The sequence below is a fragment of the Caloenas nicobarica genome, chromosome 3 (assembly GCF_036013445.1).
Source record: "Caloenas nicobarica isolate bCalNic1 chromosome 3, bCalNic1.hap1, whole genome shotgun sequence".
NCBI classification, from domain to species: domain Eukaryota; kingdom Metazoa; phylum Chordata; class Aves; order Columbiformes; family Columbidae; genus Caloenas; species Caloenas nicobarica.
This window is the reverse complement of record NC_088247.1, coordinates 36,708,872-36,729,453: the sequence shown is the minus strand read 5'-3', so window position 1 is coordinate 36,729,453 and position 20,582 is coordinate 36,708,872. Positions and strand designations below refer to the sequence as shown.

At 36.6% G+C, this 20,582-nt stretch overlaps 1 protein-coding gene across 6 annotated transcripts in view; it reads right to left on the bottom strand.

Annotated features, from left to right (window-relative positions):
• The window catches only part of DOP1A (DOP1 leucine zipper like protein A), a 65,089-nt gene that overhangs the window by 18,988 nt on the left and 25,519 nt on the right, over positions 1–20,582 (bottom strand). For 3 of the 6 annotated variants that reach the window (XM_065632941.1, XM_065632944.1, XM_065632945.1), the window contains exons 12-21: positions 17,649–17,763; positions 17,182–17,211; positions 16,550–16,783; positions 12,877–13,501; positions 9,545–9,819; positions 8,737–8,889; positions 4,680–4,780; positions 3,124–3,383; positions 414–2,421; positions 197–308 (exon numbers count right to left, since the gene is read on the bottom strand). In XM_065632941.1, coding sequence (XP_065489013.1) covers positions 197–308; positions 414–2,421; positions 3,124–3,383; positions 4,680–4,780; positions 8,737–8,889; positions 9,545–9,819; positions 12,877–13,501; positions 16,550–16,783; positions 17,182–17,211; positions 17,649–17,763 — 3,913 coding nt within the window. The remainder of the gene's footprint in view (positions 1–196; positions 309–413; positions 2,422–3,123; positions 3,384–4,679; positions 4,781–8,736; positions 8,890–9,544; positions 9,820–12,876; positions 13,502–16,549; positions 16,784–17,181; positions 17,212–17,648; positions 17,764–20,582) is intronic. The other 3 variants (XM_065632943.1, XM_065632947.1, XM_065632946.1) reach the window with 2 other exon arrangements.

Sequence of the window (20,582 nt, the reverse complement as noted above, 5' to 3'; positions counted from 1 at the left end):
CTTTAGTTATTTCAGGGGAACAACAAGTATAATTAGTATAAAATTGTTTTTCTGTTTGTGATTTGTATATTATCCATAAAAGAGATGATACTTTTGGGATTTTTCCTACTCACGTCTTCATATCTGCTAATATAATCAAAGTCCTTAACTTGACATGTACTGCATAGGAACCTCTCAGACACCCAGATAAGTTTACCTGATGATACTGTGTAGATGGATCCAGGAGGCAGTAATGAATTATTGTTGTGATCCCTTCTAATAAAGTAAGAACCATATCCGGGGGAGTGACTGACGCCATCCAGAGAGGCCTAAAATAAGAGATTCATTTTTTTTAAATGGGTTAATCTGCTTGTAAAGTAATTCAACACAATCAAATATGCTTAAAAAGATTATACACCTCTACATCTACATACCTATTATCAGATAATCCTGTTTCATATTTATACTGCTGAATTAAATTATCCAAGTTCCTGCAGAGCTGCAGCGTCACCGAAACAACCACCCTTTGAAGAACTTTTCCCATGTAAGGCAACGTAGAAGTGATAAGGCCAATCCACTGGGGATGCATTTTACAGGCACAGTGCTGGTGCAAAGCTCGTATCACTGCGCACAGAAACATGCCTTGGCAGGTTATTGGCTGGGAATGTAAATACTGAAGAGAAGTCATCGGCTGCTGGGGGCCAATGTGCTCCAAGTCCGTGACGACAAAGTCAAAGCCCGTTTCATTTTCCTCAGGCACAGTCATTACTCTGTGTTCCAGCACAATCAGCCGTTGAAGAACTTTTAAAAGCTGTGACTGCAGGGTACTACCATTGTCAAATTCATCCTCAGAAAAATTTATAAGGCTGTCTTCAGAGAAGCCTTCTTCTACAGCCACTATGTTTTTTCCAGCCATCTTTTCACTGTGCCATTTCTGTGCACTGAAGATAGAAGAGAGCAGACAATGCAGGATCACCTTCTGAACCTTGCACTTGGACAACATGTCTGAGATAAAACTAGGAAAGCCCTTTGCAGAGCTTTCTATCACTTTTGCCAACTCGGCAAAGAGAAGTGTCAAAATTTCTATACTCATCATTTGCATATTACGGTTTCCTATTAGATCTTGTGAGGTTACTTTAACATGAGTTGGATAGTGGCTCCGCATATAGTATAAACACAAGGAGATAAGAATTTCTATGTACATTGAACTCCGAAAGTTATGGTTGGAATCAACTGGGATGTGACTGTAGAAATCTTTGCCCATAACAGATATTCGATGTCTGGCTAGAAGATTCTGGAGCAACGAAAGCTGTGGGGTGTATGCATTGTTGACACTAGTAGTGGAGATAGCACTTACGAAAGCTGAAGGATTTGTTTTCAGAATGGCTTTAATTGCAGAAAAAGCATAGAGTGTCCTTGAAGAATCATACAACTGGAGATAAAGCAGCACATGCTGATACAGTGGATGGATATTAAAGTTGGGAGATTTTCGCATTCCTGGGGACCCCACATCACTTTCTATTTCTGAAATTTCTCCTTCTCCACAACTGTACCAGTTTTCTAAATCAAGACCATCACTAAAGAAGACGTTTGTTTGTTTAAGCTTTTCTGTTTGTGCTTTCTTCTTCTCTTCATCTTTCTTTTTGGCTATTTTCACCTTAGGTTTTGCACCTGGTTGCTTACCAGCCTCTTTAACAATTGTTTCTTTTTCGGACATTTTTTCTGGTAGCTTTCCTTTGAAGCTGAACTGAATACTACTGTGGCTTCGCTTTCTGGAATTTGATTCAGTGGAAGCAAGAGTAAGATCAGAGGGGGATTGCTGGCTTTCTGCAATACAGGGTGAAGAATTATTTCTTGAAATTTCGTCTCTTAAGCTCTCAAGTCCAGTCTCAGTTGAGGCTGACAGCAATTGGGAGCTGTCATTACTAAGCAAACTACTTTGGCTACTTTGAATATTTTGATCTTCATTTTTTGTCACCTCTACAGAGTTATCCAAAGGACTGAATTTACATGAAGCATCCTCAGAGTGTAGATTATGTTTAACTGGTTCAGCCTCTTCTCCGAGACCGCTTACGACTTTGCATATAAGATCTGTAACCACTTGTTGCACAATTTCATCAGGTGAGTCTTCTCGCAGAGTTTGAGAGCTATCTTGAGCACTCAGGCTTTCTGTTTCCACTTCGTAACTGATGTTGTCTCCAGTAGATGACTGAGAACAGCCGGAGTCAGAACTCTGCAGTATTTCGACTTGATGGTCAGGAAGGTCAAAATCAGACACAACCATTGGTATGGTCTCACTGCTGGTACTTAACAGGGAAAGCCTGTCACTCAGAGGGTTGACAGTCAGGCTGAAGTTCTCCATTTCATCCATAGCAAGTTGTTTTTCATTGCCTTCTTTAGGTATAATAAGTTGGCCTTGGCTTACAGGCACATGGGAAAATGCTTAAAGAAAAACACACAAAAATTTATACATATAGTATTTTGATCTTCAGGATCAGAATTTAGAATTAAAATTTAGAATCCAAGCTATTATCGAGACTTCAAATTATAAAGGCATGGTAAAAAGTCTTTCCACTTCACAGCAGAAAAAAAATCATGTTAATATGCAAATGACACACATTCACATAACCAAAGCAAGATTACTTTTAGCAGTAGACCTTAGCAAAACAACATAATTCTCCCACAAAACTCTATGCAGTCTCATCTGCTTGTGTTTTCATAAAGAATTATTAGTATGTTACTAAAATTACACAACACATGCAAATACCTTCAAACCTTATCAGTATGTTTTCAGCCAGCCCCACAGCAGTGGTCCTAATTCATAAAAGCATTTCATTTCTTGGTTAAGCTTCAAGACATATTCTTAAGTTCTACTGAAGTTTAGTAAGACATAAGAAAATGGTCTGCATTAAAATACTCGCATATCATGTTAATTTGAGAACAATAAAAATTCAACAATACTTGGGAGACCCAAAACGGAACCAGAAAAAACACGTACAAAGGCATATATATAAGCAGAAGCTATTCCAGCACTTTCTTTTGCAAGTTAACCTCAAAAATTTTTACTACTTTTAAAATGTTGCATGAAAAGAAAAAATAAAGAAATCAAATAGGGAACTTCCTGCACTCGTCTTGTGTACATACCATCAGCACAGCTAAACTTCTGCATAAAGTGCTTTTCATTTTCTTCTTCGGGGTGATAGGGAGATTTAGTCCAGTAACATTCAGCCTGTACTCTCTGAACAGACACTCGCTGAGTTTTTGGATGAAGAAGCAGCAGGAGCAAAGGTTCAAGAACTCTTGCAATATCGTGTCTTTGAAGCACCTGATTTAACCAGGCTTGTCCCACTGACCATGTAGAACCATCCAAGCTATTAAGGCTGTCCAGCATGATAAACAAAGATCTAGAACAGAAAGACAAAGGAACCTAGCACAAATTCTACACTACTCACAGAATAATCCCAAATTAATTTGCTGTATGATAAATTTCAACATATCAGTACATACTCCAGTGTCTTCTCCAAATAAAACAGTATTTTCTTCAAAATCCAAACTTTGCAACCTGAAGTTTTATATTTTTGTCTAGCCTAATGAAGAAATGACCAGGAAGAGCTAGTAGTAAAGTCAGTTAAGATAGCTGCTCTAACAGTAGCACTTGTATAGACAGCTCAAGTATTTGTACAGCTACTGGCATAACAAGCTTTGGTTGCCTACTAAGTGCTAATGCAGTACGAAAAGATAAAACTTTAAAAGCCAATTCACACAGATATATGGAAAATAGAAGATAACTTATTCAAAGATATTTTCTTCAAGAATGGAGAGGAGAAACATACTTGAGAATTCATTCAGCACTTCCTGCTGTCATTATTTTCTTTCTTTAATAGTATTAGCCTTTAGAATCCTTTCCAGGCTTGGGGAAAATATATATATATTGGACTCTGAATTTTACCAACTGTCTTACATCCTCAGTAATACACATTCATAAGGTCTTAGCTGTATGTACAAAACTTATCACCACTTTCTGCAGTGAGTGACAGTACCAAACCAAAGAAATAACAATGTTTTTACTCTGCTTCCTACAGCTAAGTATACATTAGGAAATTTAAATAAGCACTTTTCCACAACATTTATGCTAGCTGAGGAAGACAAGACTAGTTCAGAGTCTGGATGAGTCAGTTTTTTTTCAAGAAGGTAGTCTGATACCAGAATACAAAACAGAAATCCTTTGCTGCTTGCCATAAATGACGTCTTATACAAAACAAATAGATTAAATAAAAGACCTTTCATGTCTTACTGCTTACTTGCAATTTTGTTCTTAAGTTCTCAGCTTTACTGTAACTTTCCATTTTCATATAATTTACTTCTGGGTTGACTTCTCTCTCCTGCTTTTGTTTTTAACAAATCACAGCAAGAACTCAGATATTATGTGCAATATACACAAATATTTTAACCACAGTGATGGTCAGTGAATCATGTGACCATTCTTGTCCTATTCCTTGCAGGTACCAGAAAAATTTATGGCTTATATAATCATTGTGAAAACAATTGTCTAACACAAATTTGTTTCTTGTCCTCCTTCCTTGCTTTCACAGTTGCTCTGTAGTTCTCCAATTTCTAAACACACTATCCTGCCAGTAATACGCAGTTAAAGATTTTTCAGAATAATTTTTTCAACTGAATCATCACTTGCAATCACCAACCTGTCAAAGGTGCGGCCAAAGGAAGAAGACTTGTTAATATGAAGGTCACGGGTAAGATGCCACAGCACTGCAAACTTTGCATGAGCTTCCATTCTTATTTTCTGTGGACCAAATTATAAGTTAGATCTATCGGAATACAACAGCCTCTAATTAGAAATTGAAAAAAAAGAGGTATACAGCATCTTAAAAGATAAAATAAAATTATTAAAATTAACTTTTTTTATTATGCATTCAAATCCTACTTTCTAACATTAAAAACAGGAATAAGCAACAACAGGTATCTGCAAACAACTTAGTAGCATGAAAGGATTCTCCTCCGTGATCTTGGCTGCCTTAGTTTCAAAGTTTAGCTTAAAAAAGCTTTAAATACCTAATGTGATAGCTTGAACAATACTTATTTTACTCTCACAAGCTGCACAGCTCTGTTTTCAGTGGGTTTATCTATGTGTGTCAAGGCACTAGAAGAGATCATGAAGAGAGCAGAAAGAAACATGCAAGCTTTTCATATTGAAAACTCAAGCATACAGAGGCAGAGAAAGAAGAGAAATTTTTAGAGACAGTGTCTGAAATGGTGGGATTAAACACAGTATCTATGGAAATAAGGAAATTAAAATAAGTTGGCTAGAAAAAGACATAAGAATTTTCCAGCTAGATAAGATGTAGATAAAGAGTTCATCACTAACATGCCAAATTTAGCTCTGGAGCTTAGAGTTTTATTTGGACAAATAGGACATGATTACTCTACAAAGGACTTTTAATGACTAGCAATAATATGCAGAATATTTAATGGTGAAAATGGTATTAGAGTAACAATTTTTATGTCTTTATCTCTTTGCTATGGCTGATCAAGGCAAAAAGTTATTCCAGCAAGGCTGTAAACAACAGTAAATGCCATGCTATGACACGAATACATGGGTACATGGATTAAAACCAGCTTTACCCAAGAGACAAGGAAGCTGCTAAGCAGCTGTAGGGGTGAACAAACAAAGCACAGCCATCAGGATGGCTATACTGAATAGAACATCAAAATTACTTTCAAATACAATCAGGGCTTAAACTAAATTACTAGATGATAAGCAGAAGACGAAGATTTTTACTTGTTACTGAAATAAGTTGTTTACTTGTTCTTGAAATATATACTTACAGGGAATGAACAGTAGGTATATTTACCTCTAACCAAAATGAGACCAAACTAAAACCTGTTAATACCACTGTGACAATCTGACATACTTCCAGACTTAATTTACAACATACAGCTTAAGAAGCTTTGCAACAGCTAATACAACCAGCATCTGCCACAATAATAAAATTTTTAAGTAAAAACTATAAAAACTGAAAATTACAGGAAAGACACAAGATAGATCACATCAGGGGTAAAATAAAAACAAACAAACAAAAACCCCCACAAAACCCAAACCACAAAGAAAAACCACAAACAAAAATAAAATACAAACAAAACCACACACACACACAAAACCAACCAAACAGCAAACAAAAAACCACAAACAAGAGAAACAGCGGTGTTCTGGAAAGTAAAGCAAGCATCACATGTATCTAGAGAAAATACGCTTCTCACAGGAAAAACAAAACCAGCATGCTGCAAAATATATACAGTTACACAAAACAATTCACTAACATCTGCTGAATAAAGAGTGAAAATATCAATTCTCAAACACAAAGAGATGAATCCATGTAAGCCCTTGCAATCCATGCTGGGAAGATAGAAGAAATTACTGTTTTCACAGCAAGGCTGGCAGAAATGAGCGAGTGCCACATCCAGTCACAGCAGTTCACAGACCAGCCTAATAAGTGAAACTATAAATCATTGGCAGTTTTATCAATATGCCAAGCTGTGAACCACAGTGATTGACAGACCGGCTCACATTCAATTTTGTAGACCTGGTTACTCTGTTAGAAAGGCAAAAAAGGTAACTGCTGCTGAAACCACACAACCATGAGTTGCTGGAGTGTGTAAGCAAGTAACTCGCTATCATTCATTCTGTTAGGGCAGTGAAAACAGTTCATGTATCTAAACTAAAGCACTACAAAGGTGTCAACTCAAATGTCAAATTAACAGCCTCTATCTGAAACAAATTTCTAGGGGAGGAAAAAAAAAAAGAAAAAAGAGTACCTATAATGACAAGTAAGACTCCTACTAACAACAGTAAAAGCTCAGCATGTGGTTTATACATTGGGAAGCAGAATTTAACTTTCGGTAAGAGATCAAGTCTCCTACATAAGTATGTTGCTGAATGCTGAAAAGCCCCTTTGTCTAGTATGAAACTACAGATGCTCATCATAGGCTTAAAAGAAACACCGTTTACTAACAATCTGAATATCTGCCAGCTTCAAAAGATTTTGAAAATACTACTTTACTGGCTGAGCTGATAGTAAAACAGAAGTAATCAACAGGATAGCCATGATCACTTCTAAAAAACAGCCAGCGGTGAGGTAAGAGAACTTTGAGCAGCAATAAAGAATGGGAGAATTCCACCAAGTTGGCTCATGAGCAAACATTTTAACCTGTGGTAGCAGAACAAGAGACAGGACAAGTCACAAAGTAATAACAAGAAACATTATCAGAGGCAAAGAAGCAGCTCTGATCATTCAAGAGGTTCTCCTCAAATTATAGTCCGTGGCTTTTGACATGAGGCAGATACAGAAAGATCTTTAGGAAGCGAGTAGCCTCAGCAGCATCCTGCAAAGAAATGCACAGACAAGTCTCAACCCAGCTGCCATGTACATCAGAGCAAACAAGCCCATTTCTCACAAAGACACAGACGCACAGAAATCTGGCAATTACTGTTAGAGCAGATTATTAGTTGCCCTCTAGAACTGGCAAACGTGGCAGAAAGTCAGAAATCATATCTTAAGGACAAACAATTAGAGAGGGGCCGCATGAGATTGGAGAAGAATTGTACAGAAGCCTCTTCATCACCAGTATCTAGTTATTGCAATTCCTCTGCTTCTCAACAGGGGAAAAGAATCTCACAGAAACACTTTAACTGGAAATCATTAACCTAGAAAAATGTCAGAAGATGGAGCTCAGAAATATATGGCGCAGCTCTTGGGACCTAGAAATAAAATATAATCTTAATTACAAGCCACTCTTTTGTCTTATATCAAGTCTTACAAAAAGAGACAGAATCAGATAATACATAAAAATTATCAGAAAGACCAAAAACACCCCACAAAGAATTCAATGCTGCTTAAAAGAGAAATGGAATTAAGGCTGAAGCAGCAAATAAATAATATCAAATGCAGCAGACTCATAGGGATGTGTCTCACAGAAAGGGAAGGGAACTGAAAACAGATCTCAAACTGTAAAAAGAAGGTGGTGGCACAAAGAGAAAGGCAGTAAGGACATCTCAACTGAGAACAAGAGAAAAGAGAAAGTAAGGGGATAGAAGGGTAACGGGGATCACACACGACTTTCATTAGAAAGGAGCAATCCAACCCTACTATCAAGAAAAGCAACAGAGATGTGATGGCAATAACCTGGCTGTCTCCAAGTTCTGTGGAGGAAAGGAAGCAGAAAGTCTAGCTGCTCTATTAGGACATGTTATTAAAAAAATGCAAGGATTAGATGAAATAGGAGGGAGCACACCAGAGGACTGCACCACAGTTGGTCAGGACAGAGCAAAAGAAAGTGTGCTTAAACTTGATGGAGATGTACAGGAAGAGTGGTTTAGGACAACTGGAAAGGAATCTGGAACATCTCAACATATTCAATTATTACCACTACAAACACTTTCCATAGGTTTGTTAAACAGCAAGATGTCATGAAAACAGGGCTCAACTACTACAGACATAAGGTTAAGGTTTTTTGTGAGTGGGAGTATAGAAAAGAGGGGAACAGTGTCAGAGGGTCGAGAAATCTGATGTTCTGCAAGCAAGTAAAAGAGTATTTTTAATGTCTGAAACAATCAACGTAAGGTGACATTTTTCAATATTGAATGTATTTATGCCTTTGTCTCAGGCACCAAGTCCTCTTTCTAAATCTATTTCTATATCTATATACTGAACTCATCTTCTAGTAAATACATGAACAACTTGCCTTGTCTCTGTGAGTCAGCTGCTGACTAATAACATCTTCACAAATGCTAGAAGACGGAACAAGGTTGTGCAGCTGGTAGAAGAGCTCCACACTTTTCTGATGATGCTGAGGAGTTCCATCACCCAACTGGTCCCAAAGAGTTAAAGCTATATGCTTTGTACATGAAAACAAAAGTTGAAAGAGACAAGTGAATGAGTATCATGCCTTGTTTTGCTCCAGACTGCATTAACCTCTGTGCAATGATGAGAAACATGACATCTGATGGCACCATATGACTAAGAGGAAATCTATAAAACTGTTGTGTTTTGGGGTTTTTTTTGTTCATAAGGAACCATTTGAAACCCTGCAATAACTTACTACATAAAAAATTCCTGCTAGGGTCAGAACTCACAGGCATCTCCAGAAATAAATTTTCATTGAACTATAATTAACGACATAATACATCCTGCTGCTGATTATCTTTTGCAAATGATTTGTCACGTAAATTACACAAAATGCAGATTGTGCTTTACCAGAATCTTGCATTACGCACATTTGTTTCATACTTTGCCAACTAATGATGCTATTCAGTCATGTTTTATTTATATTTTTTAAATATTCATTCAAACAAGGCTTTTTACCCAATCAGTCAGTAAGACAATCACAGTGGGAAAACTTACTACGTATTTTCAGAGTCTAACATAGGTTACAACTGTTATCAAAATACTCAGCAAGAAAATTTGGTTTACCATACCAAGGATGGTAAAGCAGCCAAGACTATCAGTCTTCAGCAGCCACGTAAAGAAGTTTAAAGAAAACAGCATTGTACCTTGAAGAAATCTGTCTTTTCAGCCATGTATCTCAGATTGCCTTGAGTAAGAGGAGGTCTGATGACCACAGCCACTCTTCCCTGGTTCGGGCTAAGAGGCTGAGCGGTTTCCACACTGTTCGGATTTTCTCCAGTAACAAGAGCAACAGATTGAGTCAATCCAACCAAGTCCATCACAAGGGAAATGGTAACACCCTGAACACTGAAATCGCTTCCTTGCTTGCAAGCATTCATTAAGGTCTGTAGCCACAGTGGAGGCTGTACTTGTTCACAGTCTGAAATACAAAACACAGATGACACATTAATTTAACAATTTTAAATGTTATGAATTTTTCCTCTTACCTTAACCATAGGCACAATTGTCCTTTATCTTTCAAATTTCAACCTGCCTGTTGTATGGGTTTAGGAAAATGTATGCAGGAAAAAAGATACTTCTTCTCGTAGTAACCAAAAATAAATAGGAAAATTTGAACAAGGAATAGGAAAATAAATTTTACCAAAATGCATCCACACAGTTTCATGTTTTAGATAAAACTGGACTTTTAGGAGTCTGCACATCCTTTCATTCACTTTACTCCTCCAGGAAATTCTTGACCAGCAAGCAACTCTTAACATTGTAGTCTGTAGCCTGGAATAGTTCTGTAGTATTTTTAATATATATAATGTTATATATATTATATGTTATATTATATAGATATTATAACATACATACATAATTATTTACATATATTATTTATATATCTAAACTAAGTTTAAACTGACAAGAAATATGCAGATTTTCCAGGCAAAACTGAAAATTGATCTTTCGGGTGGCAGAAACATGATCCAATTAGATCATACTCTGCTTTCACTGTAGGCAGTTGTTTTCCCTTTCTTACTGTCCCCTCACTTAATATCATACACTTGCCTGATAATGCAAGTGCCTTTCTCTGAAGTTCACAGTCAGCTCTTCAGGTGAATAAAGCTCCCTTTTATTTTAGAGATACCAAAGTGATTTTTCTTAAAACTTCCAAAGGACTCTATTGATCGTGTTCCTAAAATAGGTAAATGCTTCTACAATCAGACACAAGTGAAGAAGTGTTATTTAATAGGCACAAATAGAGCATCAGTTTAGAATTAAGAGAAGGATGATGCAGTTTCTATTGTATATCCACAATAGTTAATTTTGCAATGAAAATTGAAGTCTAAACATACCTAGCAATTTCATATAATATTCTAGGGTTTACAGATAAAAACATTAGTCTGAGCTTGACTCTGTTTCCTTTTTAATTTCTTCAATTAAAAATAGCATGCATTTATCTGAGAAATTAAGCACACAGTAAAATTTAAGCACACAATTATGTCCTATCAGTATCAGATTAATTTAGCTCCTTCAAGTAAACAGACTGATGACTCTTACCATTGATTAAAGGCAATTGGGTCACATCACTAAAGCGACCCATCAAAGATATGTTCCAAACTTAGGAACTCTTCAATAAAAACAGCCTCTTCTGCAGTAGAAAAACATGTCAATAGATGAAGAGAAGGCTGGTGTGCAAACTATAACAACTACCTGCTCTCATTCTCTGTTCCACTGGCATTCTCTGTTTTGGGAAGCAGGACTCCCAGGACAGATTTACAATGCCATTCCCATCCACCCTGACACTCTGTACAACAGATGTTTATATCTGAAACAAAATACTTCTGGTTAATTTCAACCACCTCCCATTTATGCTTGTTACTCTAAGTGCCACTGTTTAATAGACTGCAAATGCAACATCGCAGATGGGAAGGTTCAGATGATAAATGAGCACGGCAAATCTAAGACATAGCAAAGTAAAAAGGATTCCTAGAATCATTGTTTTCACACCAGACACATACTATTCAAGCTCGACAGGCCTTCTGCTTTAGAGTTTACAAGGCAGCAATAAGCAAAAGTGCTACATCCACAGAAAAGTAGTAAAGAAGCAGCTGGTTTTCAAAATATTTTTAGTCTTCTGCCACAACACTCATTTGTAGGCTGCTACTGTTTGGAAAACAAACAACCAACAACCAACCAAATCACATTTTTCAGTATCATGCTACAGAGGCACGAATCTACTGTGCTCGACCTTCTACAAATGCATTGCAAAACCCTTAATTAATAAACAGTTGTAACAAAGTTGCCTTCAGCTGACATACATATTTGATATGTCTAGATTTCACAAAGTTAGATACCCTCTGCTCCTGGCTATATAATGAAGGCATACACAACACATTTTAAAAACTACAGAAATAGAAGAAACAATCATGTTAAATTAACGTGCTTGTTTCCAAATGCCAAAAAAAACCAAAAAACCCAAACAAAACCAAAACAAAAAACAACCAAAACAAAAAAACCCCCACAAACAAACAAAAAAAACCAAACAAAAAACAAACCCTCATCTCCAATCAATACCCACGGCTTAGCCTTTAACAGATTTTGAGAGGTGTGCGTAAGAAATAAAAGCAGCGACCATGACATTTCCTAGAAATAATAAAATCACAGAAGATGACTGTGATAGTAGCCAAAACTATTGTGACTATTTCTGGCATGCTCCAAGCATATCCACCATGATAGCATTTTAAGGCAGAAACTCTCAAGCTACAGACCAGAAGTGGAATCAAAATTAGAACTCTAAATTAAAGACTTTACAAGCTCCAAAAAGGATTGTCCATCTAAGACGTCACATTTTACAGTAATCCAGAATCGTCTATATTTTAATCACATTTCTGTATCTGTATCTGAATGTGTTCACCTATCTGTGAATAAATTCACACTTCACAAAACTCCCCATTTTTATTTTGTTTCTAATGCAACTGTAGCTAGAGGACTTGTTTGCAGAACTGTTCCTTTAATAGGAGCAAAGTAAAATCAATTAAATTTGTTATCTAGTATGGTTTTTATTGGACAGAAGCTTATAATTTCCATGTATTGCACAAAATGATCAATGTGCACATCAATCCAAAATTGCTAAAATAAAGATAAAAAACACACTTGATGTCAGCTGTGCCTATTACAAAATATGACAAAGAAAACACTGTGAATCCATACAGTAAAGAGGAACGTCTGAAAATCTAGATTCTACCCTCAGGCTTCGGTTTGCATAATTTATATTTATCACTCCTATATTAATTTGTGTAAAATCCCATACCAGCAATATTCTTAAAAGCTGTAACAAAATAGTTTCCAAAAAGCAAACCAATTGATACAGAAGAAAACTTCCATTTCTGAGAGTTAAAGGAAATAGCAACGCACACAAAGCATTAATACTATTGCCTTATTTTTTTAAATAATATTTTAAAAGCAAAGAACAAAGAAGAGTGCAGCTTACCAACTTCAGGCTTCCCAGGATGTAATTCCGAAGTACGGTTTCCTTCAGCAATGTAAACGGGAAAGCTTGAACATTCAAGATACAGCTGACAAGCAGCAATAAAGGCAGGAAGGTATTCTTTTGGTGTTTTTTTCTTGTTTGTTTTCTTCACCTTAGCATCAACTTGTGATTCCCTGTCCCATTTTGTGGTCTGTCCTTGCTCTCTAGCAGGGTCTAGCGGAAGCTCTGCCCCTAAGGGCTGAGACAAGGAATTACTCTGAATGATATACAGGTTGATAAATCTGGTTAAAAACTGTTGGACATACTCCAAGCAGCACTGCATTGCAGTCTTTTGGATCGTTTTCCCACTTCGAGTTGTTGTCCCCTGTGTCATTACGGAAGGAGGCTGGACGATGGTCTCCTCAGATCCCACGGTTGATGCTGTCTCTGTCTCTGAGGATGTGCTACCAATAATGGGAATGCCAGGAGCACTGTGACCTTCATTCAGAGCTCTGTCAATGTCATCAGTTGTGTCTGCCTGGTATTGTACAAACTCAGTGAATCCACTTTCTGATGAGCGACTGCTTGGAGGATTTTCACTATCTTCGAACACATCATTAGGATTTTCAAGTGAAACTGATGGCACCTGAGTGAGATAAAAGTTTATGACTGTTCAAAATGGGTTATTTAGATCCTAGTGAGAAAATATTTATTTGCTTCTCCATTTGAAAGTAACGATTTTATTCCACAGCTTTAAATCTATTCATATGAATACATGTTATGAAAAATTATGTTTGGTGTTTCAGTAAGCTTGCCAGACCAAGCTAACTATTAAAAAAAAGCATTGTCTATCAAGTAAAAGACTTTAAATATTATTGCTTTTAACAATTTCTTCATAACATAATAATGTTTATTTTTATGAAATAATACCGAAATGCATAGGCACACGCATTATTAATTTACACAGCATCATAAACCAAAATATTCATAGATCAAAGAAAACTCCTCACTTCCAGCAGGAAACAGGACATTGAACTAAGTTGCTCACGGTCACTTTAGCTATAAAGATGCTTTTAATACTCTAGACTTTAGCATGTTCTACAAAAGGACAAGATATTTATCGGTTAATCAGAAACTGTTGCAGTCATAAAGGAGTTAAAAAATGCCACAGGCAAAGAGGACAAAAAGGAGATATCAGCCAAGAAGAATGGGAAGACTTGAGAAAGCGGGAAAAAGTATACACTTCTCTGATCTCGCTTTTGAAGTTCCCACTATACAAGTAAATAATCTCATTAGATATTAAATTATTTTAACCTAATCAGTGTCCAGATATACTACTGATAGAAAAACCACAACTATTAAAGTTTTATCTCATTAGGAAGGCAAGACCAGTGTCATTTAACATCACAACTATAAGTTGCCAAAACACCTTGAAAGAGTGCACTGTGGAGCTGTAAATGAAGAAAATCTTTCATAACCTAAAAACCATTTTTCCCACTTCTACATTTATACTAATAAAGTCAGCTCAGTTTCTCAATAAAATTTATGCTAATTGATTTAAGAAATTGTCTATTAAATGTGAAAGGAACCTTAATTCATAGAAATATATACAGTACAACTTTACCTATCTAGCATTTTCTTATATACCATTTCTACTCAAGAAGAACCCATAGCAGCTTTCTGGGCTGCTCTACTCCCATAGTCCTATTGGTAACTGGTAGCAAAGTCTCTGCTTCCTGGTGAGAATACGAGGCAAATGTGGAAACTTAAACAGAAATGCATGGATCAGTGGCAGTAAATGCAGGTATAGAACATGCCCACATACTTCTCATCTAGCTCTCTTACTGGTGATGGCAGATGTTGCCTGAGACCTAACAGACCCAGAAGTTATCTTGCTGTCTGACATCCTAATCACCAGCCATCTTAAATACAGAATGTAAGCATAACCTAAAAATCTGAATAACTTTTTCATGAATAAATAGAAACAGATAGGTCATTATACATGGTGAATTACATCTTGCTTTACCAGAGGTGGAGTAAGAATGAAAACGAAAATTTGTCTGAGATAGCTTTCACTGTCTTCTGTGTTAAGATGTAATAAAAAGCTTGGAAAGACATAAACAGTGACACTGTATTATAAAATACAACATAAAAGAGATCAGAAGCATGGTAATTTATTTCACTCTGTGTCTTAACAGAAGCCATGGCCACACATGAGTTGGCTGTAATTGAAAGAAAAAGGCCATTGAATGTTCAGAGGGACACTTCATTCAGTCAAAACACAATCCAAAAAAAAAAAAAAAAACCAAAAAAAAACACCAGCCAAAACAAAAAAACCCCATGAAACAAAAAAACCCCAAACAAACAAAAAAACAACCACACCACCACCAAAAAAACCCCACAACACACACCAACTGGGCAGGTATCAGCTGGCTAGAAAGAATAAGGATAGAATCCTGCATATAGGATGATGCCAGAGTCCTAACAGACGAGGTGAACATGAGCCAGCAGTGGACCCTTCTGGTGAAGAAGGCCAACCACATACAGAACCATATTAGTAGCAAAAGCAGAGCCAGCAAATCAAGGGAAGTGATGAGTCTCCTCTGCTCAGCAGCTTTAAGACACATCTGGAATACTGTGTCCAAGTTTGCACTCATTAGTACAAAACAAACACTGATGTACTGAGCAAGTCCAGCGGAGGACCACCACAAGAGCACCTGATACAGAAGGAAAGCTCAGAGACTCATATTTGCTCAGTTTTAAGAAAAAGATTGCTAAGAGTTGTGGAGGGAGAAAAGATGTCTTCATTACTGTCTGTGACTTCCCATTGGGTAGTTGAAAAGACAGAGGCTTGCTAAGAAATCCACAGTAAAAGAACGAGAGGCAACAATGGAAATTCTGATTAAATAACACAGTGTAAACAAACAAGCTGTACAAAGAAGTTGCGGAATCTTCATCATTGGAGATATTCAAAACTAAGCTGGATATGATCCTGAGTGACCTGACCTAGCTCTAAAGTAAAATCTAACTTTGAAATCAGCCCTGCTTGGAGCAGTGACCTGCAACTGTCACTTCCAACCTAAATTATTCTATGATGTTCCTCTAGTTTCTTCAGCTGGAGAACAAGGATTTCAGGGCACATCACTTAATATACCTTACAAAGCCATGGTTGTGTAGACCAAACTAGACAATGTTAAAAGAGAAAGAGCTGCTGGCTGGTTTGTTTCTTTTATTTCTTTATTAAATGATTATAAGAACAGTCACAGTAAAATAGCTGATTGGTATTAATCCAATGTACCCAAATTGGGTGAGGCAAGAATTTATATATGCCTGATACATAATGAAAATAGATAATTCTTTTGTGTCCAGTTATTCTTAGATGATCAAACTCATGAAGTACATTACAACTTCAAACCTTAGTTGATTAGTTCATTCTTAGGCCCTGATTCTGAAGTGATTTATGCATGTACAATGTTAAATCTAGATAAAAACCCTTAAGAATCAAGACCTTTTACGACAATGAAGTGCGCAACTATAATTTATTTTGATGATCCAAGTTTCACATGTATTGTTGTATATTAAACTAAATCTAATCAAAGAGTTGTAGCTCGTTCAGCACAGACTTAGAAATCCCACTTTTCCTTTCCACACTAGAAAGTATTTTTTCAAGATGCTGCAAAACCTAATCAGTTACCTTTTTATTTTCCCATTCTTTGATGGAGCTGCTGTGCCCACTTGGAAGCTGCAGGACACCATCTGTACCAGCAGACAGCAATGGAGGTTGAACCTTACTAAGGATCTTCGAGCAGAGTCTGAGAGAATCAGTAAGCTCGGACAAGTGCAAAGTATGAAGATGGCTTGTCAACGCAGAAATCATCCTGAGCAACAGCTGAGGCAAGTGTTCTGTCTGTATTTCAATGTATGTCTCCTAACAAAGTAATAGTAAAACTCATTAACTGTAACGCCAGATTCCACTTTGAAAGTTATCTTCTGTAACAGTGGTACCTATCATTTGCTTAACTGTGTTCTAAACATGGAACATTGAAAAAGGAAAACTAATATCTTAATATCCAAGAATAATATATACATACTTTACTTAAAATAATTACAAAATTAACTTTACAGTTGGGTAACCAACAAATAGAAATGTATTTAGTTCTTTTTCAGAATTTTATGTTTTGTTCACTACACAACACACACATTACAAGACGTAACAATAAGGCTAAAGAATGCTACTACTATTATTTTAATCACCTTAATATAAAAGTTTAAGAATGAAAGACAAACAAGGTAAGAACTAAAGGGAAAACAGGCTGATTGCCATACCTGACACAGCACTCTCATACTTCTAGTAGGCTTTGAAATGAGAAAGCAAAGAATTGAAGAAAGGTATAGAAAACAACAGTTCCAACAGTCTTTGTTACATTAAGCAATGCCAACATAAAAAGATGCATCTTATCATGACATTTAAAAGAGCCTTAAAAGAAAGCTGCACATCTAAACTAGCATATCAAAATACAAAAGACTATACTTGTAACAAATACAGTGTAGTTTTAGAGAAAAGAAATAGAGGACAGACAAAAATTTTCAGGTATAAGTATCATAAAAACTGCTTCAGTTATATTCAACCAGACTATCAAGAATCATACAACGAAACCAACTCTTCTTCTAAAGGTGTCCACCAATTTACATCAAGACATTCAGGAAAAACAATTAATGAAGCAGATATAGTATTTCTGTACACTAAAAATATACTGAATCACAGTATTAGCAACGAATGAAGCAATTCTTACCAAAGAAACTATATCCAACAAAAAATCCACTAATAAGCAGAAATTTGTCAGGGGTAACTCAGATTGCTCACTACCACCTCCAGGCCCAGTTTGAAGTCTGGCATGTAATGTCCTCCTGCAAAATTCAAATAGGGTTTCACGATATTTTTCCCTCCCCTTACATTGACCATGTTTCTGTAACTTAATGCAAAGCTGTACACATCAGTGATAATCCCTACAAACAAATAAGCAATCTCTAAATTTCACTGTTAAGTAGCTCATTTGGCCCCATTGCATGCTTTCAGAAAAAGCAGCAGCCAGCCTTTCACTGTAAACCAGTCTTCATTCATAAAATAAGGAAAGTCAGGCTACAGAAAATTGCATTTTTTACTCCATCATATACTGTAATATTTACTAGTATGAGCATGGGTACCAATAATAGAATTAATAGGGTCACCAGAAGCACAGTAATTTTGAAGAGATCTAAACCCAAGGCTTTAAGCACTTGAGAGAGAGACAACCAAAAGTTAAATAACAGGCCCATGAAGCTTTAAAGCTGTGCAAGAGGAAAACAAAACAAGCTGTTCTAAATGCTCACTTCAGCTGACCACATTGCTTTACTATTCACAAGATTCTTAATCTGATGAGTTTTACTGCTCAGTGAAGTAAGATCGAATGCAAATCCCCTGTAAAACCATGTTGCAATCTGACAATATTATAAGCAAAGGATATGAACAAAGGAATAATATTTTGTTTCTCCAATTCATTTATTCTGCTGGGGGTGGTGGTGAGGGCAGTGTCACACTTTCAGCAATAGTTAGTTATGCTAATCCTTTCCCTCTGTTTTGAAATAGTTGATGAACATATATAGCAGGACTGAAAAAACTATTTATTTGAAATAATAGAAGCATTAGATAAACTAAGTCTGAAACAGTATTTATCAAAACATTTTAAAAATCATATTAAAGTTGCATTCTGTCGGTAACCTACTTTTGAAAGTTAACACTGCACTTAACCCACACCTCCATTAGATTACTGTATCTCTCTAATAACAGATAATTCTCTTCATAAAACTAGCAGCCTGTTTTACCGTTCAATGAAATGGTCCCTTAAGTCATAACAAAAATCCTTTTTCACATTCTGTGCTACTATCCAGAAAGATTTACCATTTCATAAATTACTCGCAGATTGTTCCACTGTAATACCTCATAAAAGATGACCTGAATTCAACTCACTGAGCCCCTGTCAAAAATAGCTTTGAGAAAAGTCTCAGTAGCAGTGAGCAATACTTAGGTGGGAATAAACATTAGATACAAGAAACGCTATTTTAATTTTTAGTGGGGGAAAATCATAAGAAAAAGCCTAAGAAAAATTCAGAGGAACATCTAAATTGCTTTAAAAGTAATAAGAGTGATTTAGCAATCAGACTAGATGATATAAAGATAACTTACAAATTCACAGTTTAAAATCAATTGGTTGTGTTTTCACTTAGTGGTGTATCTTGTTGAACAGGAAGACAATAACTTACAATAACTTATATAACACAGCACGTCATGTAGGGGGAAAAAAAAAAAACCAAAACACCAAAACAAAAAACATTCTAGATCCCACTTATTTATTAACAAGGCAATCTGGTATCCATGCTTACAGTAACATCTACTTATACGTAGAGAAATTCTCACCTGCCCGTTACTCAGTTGTAGACTGCTTTTTTTACTTTTTCAATTCAGTCCAATATATAAAAATTAATTTACAGATATGTTGGAAAGGATTTCATTTAGTCCAGCCTCTCACACTGAGCAGGACTGTTAGCAACACTAAATAAATTCACTCACTGTTTTGTCTAGCAGAATCCTGGAATTCTCTCAAGGAAGCTCCACAGCCTCCCTCAGTACCCATTCTGCCACTGCACTGTGTTTCTAGCCAAGCTTTTCCAAAAGTCCAACCTGAACCCCCAAGCCAACACTTGTTGCTGCCCCTTGTTTTACCATCAGCCATTACCAAAAATATGGCTGTATCAATCCTGTAAATGCCCTGCAGGAAGTCAGAGGCTGCTATTCATGCCCCCTATTTGCCAGGCTAAACCAAAGTCACCTGCCTCAAACACCCATTCAGCATACTATGACTCTGACCATCTCAGCAGCCCTCTACTAGAGCCTCTTCAGCTTCTCAACACTCCTCCTCAAGCAGGGTGGCCAAAGCTGGACACGATATTCCACACGTCACCTTAGAAACACTGCATGAAAGGAAAAATATCTTCCTTTTACCTGCTGACCACGGTCCCCCAACATAGCTCAAGACACAGGTTACTTATGTCAGCACACTGTTGGCTCATACAGAACTGAAATGTCCAAACATCTTAGTACATTATTAAGCTATTCTATAAGCAATGAAAAAAAAGCATTTCTACAAATTTAATTTGAAATTCCTACATCATCTATGCATGGCCATAGCAACAATCCCTGCTCCTCTGTAGTCCCTTCGTCCCACTCCTTCCCACTAATATTTTCAGTTCTACCTTATTTATTATGTTCACTGCCTTAGCCCTCATTGCCAGGTACAGAACCCTCCCACTTTTTCTTCCCTAAAATAGCAGGGCAAGAGATAACATATTCCACAAGTCACTCTTGGTAAAGTTGATGGGTTTGCTAGACAACCAATAAGTAACCCAGTACTGGACAGACAGTACAAAAACTAGCTTTGAGATCACTCTGGAGTCTCCCCTCCAGCAGAGTTGATAAATTCAACTCTTGATTTTACCTAGACACTGAGTTCGTAAGAACTCACATTGCTGAGACCAATCACATGTGACTGAAATTGGCCAAAAGATCAAAGTTTAAGGGCTGGGGAAAAAAAAAGACTAAAGGGTCACATTAGACTAACTTACTTGAAGAAAAAAGCCTACAAAACAAAAGTCAGCTTCAACTTTACACATACTGAGATTCAGTATTACAA